Source organism: Natator depressus, chromosome 1, assembly GCF_965152275.1.
Source record: "Natator depressus isolate rNatDep1 chromosome 1, rNatDep2.hap1, whole genome shotgun sequence".
Classification (NCBI taxonomy): Eukaryota; Metazoa; Chordata; order Testudines; family Cheloniidae; genus Natator; species Natator depressus.
The window spans coordinates 55517018-55524073 of NC_134234.1; the positions used below are offsets into that span (position 1 = coordinate 55517018).

The 7056-nt window shown below is 43.8% G+C and overlaps 1 protein-coding gene across 7 annotated transcripts in view; it reads left to right on the plus strand.

Moving 5' to 3' along the window:
- TMEM272 (transmembrane protein 272) overlaps positions 1–6789 on the plus strand; it is a 28980-nt gene extending 22191 nt beyond the window's left edge. For 5 of the 7 annotated variants that reach the window (XM_074960245.1, XM_074960252.1, XM_074960225.1 and 2 more), the window contains 2 exons: positions 502–584; positions 4080–6789. In XM_074960245.1, coding sequence (XP_074816346.1) covers positions 502–584; positions 4080–4442 — 446 coding nt within the window. In that variant the 3' untranslated portion in view covers positions 4443–6789. Of the gene's footprint in view, positions 1–501; positions 585–3922; positions 3998–4079 lie in introns of those variants that run through there. The other 2 variants (XM_074960276.1, XM_074960268.1) reach the window with 2 other exon arrangements.
- The last annotated feature ends 267 nt before the right edge of the window (positions 6790–7056 follow it).

Here is a 7056-nt window from a genome sequence, read left to right on the forward strand (position 1 = left end):
AGCACGTTTCCCGCGCTTTGTCCAGAGTCCAGTGGAGCCAGGAAGCCCTGGGAGTGCTCCCAAGGTCTGAGGGTCTTGGTTCACAGGCTGCTGAGGAGCTGGACAGATGATCTGGCAGGAAACAGCATAGGGTCTATCCGAAGTTTGTTGAAATTGAATTTTTCTGACCAGCTCTATATTTAATAATACACTTAAAAAAAGATGAACAGAGCCACAAAAACATGCACCTGGCTCAAGTGAGTAACCCCATAATCTTGATATTGTGACCTTTGTTCTATTTCTTCCCTTCCCTGCCTTTTTGTTTGTTCATTATCCTCATCTGTGTTGTGTCTGATGCAAAGCCCATTTAATTCCGTCCCATGGACCTTCATGTTAATTGGATCAGAAGCTTATGTGTAAGCACCACACTGCACTTACTGCATCTTTATTTTTTTCTGTAAAGCATATACTGGCATTTTGGCCACTTAAGGTAATAAACTATATTATATTTTTGGTACTCAGGAATGAAGTTTTTGGAAGACTGCCCACTTCAACCACTAATTCCCTTATATCTGTTGGTGGGTGGTGTTGTCGGCAGTTTAAAGGTACTGTGCATTGTATACGAAAAATGTTTTATGTGCCAAGACTTTGACATTACAAAGTATGTTTCAAGTGAGCTGTGTTCAGACAGGATACTTAAGAATTTACATTAAATTCTTATGGTTAATTGAGAGCTAATGTCAAGGCAACTGCATGTTATCACAGGATAATAATTCCTTCCTGCACCACAAAATAGGCACATTAATCTCCAAAGCAAGAGGCATTGCTCCTGTAGAAATGTTCTGCTACAATGATTTGATTTTCGTTTTATCAAATGATAGCTCTAGAATGAATAAATGAATGTTAGCACAGGAAAGTAACAACTTCTCACTATACAGTACCATGACTGCCCTGCTGGTGCATTCAGGAGAACAAAGTGATTGTGTATCTCAGCCAATCAGAGAACATCTGAGCCATAAAAGGACAATGGCTTCTGGTTGGCCGAATTTTATTTCTTTTATCAATGAGGACAGGTGAACCAGGTAACAATCTCAGTGGCTGGCACAGATGTAAGTGAGTAATGTAACATCACATGCTACATGTAAATGATGCTAAAACTTTGTAAGGTTGGAAATCCTGTACTAGTGGTCTGATCTCCCTAGACATAGAGGCGAAGATTCTTGCTCTGAAGCCTCTCCAGGAATTAACTGAAACACTTAAATAATAGCTAGATTAAAACAGGTAGCTGTATTTAGTCAACAGAACGTAACAATCAGAGTCAGCATCTGTTCTGAAATGTATCTGCTCCTGCTTTGGAGGCTGACAGGAGAGGAATTCAGCTGTCAATGAGCCTTATTCACCTTGCCCTGCACTGTATGTAGTTATTCCCACCAATGCAAAGTGAGCATAAAATACTACCAAATCAGAATGGTTGCATTTCACACACTCCATGCACTCACTTTGCACTGGTGGAAATAACTACACCAGGTGCAGGGCAATAATGAATCAGGCTCTATCTCTTCTAACAATCCCCCCAACTCCTCAGACCCTGCTCCTTCTCTTGAGGAGACACAAACTGAACAAAAAAATAGTGAAGCTGTTTCTCTGGTCTGAGCTATTCTACAAGTCTCCTTGTGCCAGTGTGTGGTTGTCTGACAGGGTTGTCCCGATAGCTGGATGACATCCCAGGTAATGATGGAGACTGTAATGCTGTAACACAATCTATAACCATGTAGGGCCCTGTACACTGCAAACAAAAACCCATGGCAGACGCCCCTAACTATGTCACAGAGTTGCTTGCTGGCACAGGTACGGTTGTCGTGTAAAGAGAGACTATGGTATGGTATTCCCAATTAACTATTCCATTTAGTCTCCCTCACTTTTCCAGGAAGAATCTGATTGAGGTAGGAGTCCCCTGCTGTGAGAAACTAATGTTCCAGGCAAAGGAAGCCTGTCTCCTGAAGTCAAGGCTGCCAGGCTCTTACCTGAGAACAGTAGCATTGCATGCTGCTACACTCCCCTTATGTATGTCTCTTGCCCCTTTTTTGTGCCAGGATTAATGAAGAGTGAAAAGGCAGAGAACCCTCTTGCTAAGAGGTCTCTACACACCCTACACTTGCCCAACATAGATTCAGTATGTGGTCCCACTAATGAGAAATGAATAGTCCGCATCAAGGGGCTGTGGTCAGTATCTTCAGCAAAATAAGTGAATGGGGAAAAGAAAATACTTAAGCTTGTTAGAAATCATTTGCTGTGCATGAATTCCACCAGTTAAATGCTCCGTCACTTGATTGCTCAGCTGGACTTTCCTGCAGCGATAGCATAATCAGAAGGTTAGATTAATAACAGCTAAGTTTTCCTTTGGGAAAATTAAATCGGAATGGGGAGTTTTTCACTGTAATGAACTGAGACCCTCATCAACAATGCTGACTTCCACAATTTGATATGATTGCTTGACACTCTCCTAATATTGTTGACCAGAGATTAATAAAGATTTTAATTAGTAATAAAATTGTGTTATCCATTAGTGATTAACCTGTCATCAATTCTCATTAAAAATGACCCTATACATGGGTCCAATGCTGCTCATACTGAAGTCAGTCAGGGCTCTGCCTTTGGCTTCACTGGAAGCAGGATTGGGCCTATATTTTGTAATGTGGTGACCTACTTGATTTTAATAATTTGATTAGAATAGTTCATGTTTTAACATAGTCCCTCAATAGCACCTTGTATATCAGCTTAAATCCAGTTGGTTCAATTCCATCCTCGGTTATAGTAATGCGTAAGAACATTAGAATGTCCATAATGGGTGAGACCAATGGTCCATCTAGTATCTAGTATCCTCTCTTCCAACAGTGGCCAGTGACAGATGCTTCAGATCAAATGAACAGGGCAATATTGAGTGATCTATCCCTTGTCATCTAGTCCCAGCTTCTGGCAGTCAGAGGTTTAGAGACAGCCAGGGCATAGGGTTGCATCTCTGACCATCTTGGCTAATAGCCATAGATGGACCTTGCCAAGCTGTCCTGCAGTGGCTCAAGAACATAAGCACCAACCTCAGGGTAGACTGTTAAGAACCAGGGCACAAACCCCAAATTGGTGGTGAATTCTATACTTGGGGCTGGTCTACACTACATAGTTAGGTCGACATAAGGCAGCTCATGTTGACCTAAGTATATCAGTGTCTACACTACAGCCTTCCTCCCACCAATGTAAGTGCCCTACTACACCGACATAATAGCCCCACCTCAGTGACAGGCATAAGGCTTATGTCGGTGTAGTTAGGGTGATGCAGTGTCTGTGTTGTAGGCTGGAGTATCCACAGAAAAAAATTAACAGGTGCTCAGCACCCACTGGCAGCCAGCTTCCTCCAGCGCCTCCCATCCGCCGGCGGCCCTGCTGATCAACTCCTCCCCCTCCCACCCAGCATCTCCCACCCACCATGATCAGCTGTTTTGTGGCGTGCAGGAGGCTCTGGGAGGAGCAGGGAGCTCAGGGAAGTGGAGGCAGAATTGGGCAGGGCAGGGGTAGGAAGAGGCGGGGCGGGGACCCCTGCTGATCAACTCCTCCCCCTCCCACCCAGCATCTCCCACCCACCATGATCAGCTGTTTTGCGGCGTGCAGGAGGCTCTGGGAGAAAGGGGGAGGAGCAGGGAGCTCAGGGAAGGAGGCGGAATTGGGCAGGGCAGGTGTAGGAAGAGGCGAGGTGGGGACTTAGGGGAAAGGGTGGGGAGGGGGTGAGGGTGGGGCCTGGGGTGGAGTGGAATGGAGTGGGAGCTTGGGGGAAGGGAGCAGATGGGGACAGGGCCTGGGGCAAAGTGGGGGGTTGACTACCCCTGGGCCTGGACGAAGCTGGCACCTATGTGCCACATTATTGTTTTAATTTTGCTGGACGCTTTTATAGGGGCCAGTCCTGACCATTCTGAGTCGTTCTTCAGAGGTGCTGGGTGCTCTCTGCTTTTGCTGAAGTCCATAAGAGGTGAGGGCTCAGCACCTCACAGAGTTGACCCCTTAAAGCCAGTGGCTCTGTTTATTCATTTCTTTGTCTCTATAACATACAGGTGACTCTTCTGCTTTATGACTCCACCAGGATGCGGCAATTGCTTTCCAAATCTGTCGTGATTGATGATGACGACGATGATGAATATCCATGGCGGCAGAATGCTCACAAATACTACATCCATCTTACGCTCAGCCTCTTCCTCTTTATCTGGTTCATACTTGGGAACTATTGGGTGTTTTCTGTCTACCTGCCAAATTTCATTCCACCTTTCCACCAGCCCCAGGATTATTGTGATAAAACCCTGTACATTTTTGCTGTTGGAGTTCTTATCATTAGCCATACTGTGCTGTTTTTGCTTATCTTTTGTAGCTTCTGTATATATTGTTTTTCTAGGCGAAGATATGCTGCAGAAGACGATTAAAAGCCATAGAAACTAAACCACAGCTGTTAGGTAAAGGGTGTCCAATGAAAACCAAAAGGCAATAATTTACCAGTGTGTATGTGTATAATAGCAGCCAACTATACTGAGGAAATTGTGCAAGCCAGTGCCATCTGGCTCTCTTAATATAATACATCATAGTAATGTAAAATTTCTGCTATAGATGGCAAGCTGCTCTCCCGCTAACTTTTACATCCATTTTTTTAGGGGTTTCATTTGAAGTGCCGAAATCAGCTGAGAACTGCATACAGAAAACTCCTCTCAAACCTTATTCTTAGACCCTTAAGGATTCTGTTTTAGCATAATACATTTTCCTCTCAGTTTGTATAGGTAGCATGTGGTCTACCGCCATGGTATCTGAGCACCTCAATATCTAATAGCCTTTTGAGGATGTATCATTGTCTCTATTTTACAGACGGGAAACTGAGGCACAGAGAGATTCAGTGATGTAGCCAAGGTCACACAGGAAGTCTGGTCACACAGGAAGCCAGGAACTGAACCCAGATCTCTTGATTATCAGTCTAGTGCCTCAACCACAAGATCATCCTTCCCTTCTGGGGAAAAAAGGGAAAGCAAAGTCTATGTGGGGCAACTTTACTTGCTCTCTCTATTTGTACAATATAATTTAACAGCACCAAGGTAGCACAAAGAGTGCTTTAGAGTCCCCCTGATGAAGTGCATAGGGAAACTGACTATTTTAGTATTTTTGGTGTGTGACAATTTCAGAATGACGTGGGGCATGATATCAGTATTACACATGAACGTGTTTACTTTGGCAGTGGATTGGTTGTGATTTCAGGGGGTCCTTTTGATTTGTTCCCCTTAATGATGTACATGTGTAAATCTATACTTAGTGGATGGATGTGATGACAGCAGAAGTATCCACTTTAGAAGCACCAGCATGCATGGAGGCAATTGTCCTGTGGGGTGTAATGAAACTAACTTATTATTGGTCCTGGTAGATGCTGTTTTTCTGTTGATTAATGCATGTGAAGTGCTCGTTCTGCTTTTGCTCTTACACAGTTACCTGTTAGTTGCTAAGGTGCCACAAGGACTCCTCATTGTTTTTGCTGATGCAGACTAACATGGCTACCACTCTGAAGCAGTTACCTTAGATGATCAAAGCAGAGTACTCCCTCTGCCTAGATTTCACACCTGTGCTCAAACATGCACAGGCATTCAACAACACCAAGATAACAAAATGTGGACATGCATTTTGGATGTTCTTTTTATTAAATACCATGCAACCAACAACCTCCCCTTGTACCACATAGAAATAATGCAAAATTAGGTGTTTGTAAATGAACTTCTGTTTGCGGTTCAAACTTTGAAATACCCCCTAGCTTATTCTGATCCGTTTAGCCATTCATTTGTGGGTCCAAGGCTGAACTTTGCTTCAGGTTTTAGGCAAGAGTTCTGCCTTCAGCCATGAACACACCACTCCTAATAAAGTCAGTGGCAGTTGCATATGTGTCTTGGGGCACAACTGGGTCGTTATTGATTATAACTCAATCCATGGCACAAAGAACTGCATGTTAGAAAATGATCACACATCATTCCACAGAGTTTGATTTTAAATAGGAAGTGGGACAAGTGGCGCAATAGTCTACTAAGTGGCCGGGTAGTGAGTTGTTATTGAGGCTGCTCTCGCCCGGCTGCTGTGATTTATTCCATCAAGTCAGAGCTAAAGTTAGGATCAAGTGTAAAATTCTCCAGTCCATTACAGCCACTCGAAAGAAGCTCTAGTTTGACTGACTATGCTCAGGAGTGCATGGAATAGGGACACGTAACACTGCTGGCAGCACTGGAATCCCTTCCCCTGTTCCATGCACTTAAGAGAGCACCAGCAGAGGAGCATGAGCCACACTTTTCCAAAAGTGTATCAAGACTTGCTTCTCACCACACTCTCCACAGTCTTTCTGGGGGCATTTTACACTGCCCAGGCATCATTCTTGCCACTGATGGAGTACTAGAATTGCCCCCACCCAGCCACCCAAGTGCTCCACTGACTCATAGTTTTGGCCCTTGGATTCCAGTGCAGACAGATCTGTTCCATAAAACTCAGTTCATCCCATCTGAATAATTTCCTCTTACATGTATAGCACTTTTCATTCATCAAGATCCCAAAGTGCTTTACAAATTTTACCGAAGCAGGAATCCCTTCACCCACTACTGAAGTGCAATCACCTCTGAGTCACACACAGCAGCTGTTTAACAGTGCACAACAACATTACACGAAATCTTATGACACGAAGTGAAGAAAAAAATCATATTCAATTGTCACTGCATTGGGAATTTAAAAAGGCAGAAGATAGTTACCCAATCTACATTCATAAGACAGAAGACTCCAGCGCTAACAGTTCCCAGCCTTGCAAAGTTTCGTAGGATCTTTAATGGCCACAAGTTATTAAGTCTCATTCAAAAGACAGTAGGACTGGTTCTCAACTGTCTTTCACTTTGGGCCTGATTCTTTAGCAGCTGGAACCTTTTGTGGTCATTTTACACCTTTGCAGAGTGAATGTAAAATGCTCCAAAATCAGACAGGCAGTGTTTTATGCTCAGCACAGGTGTTGTAGAGCAAGTGTGAACACTATCA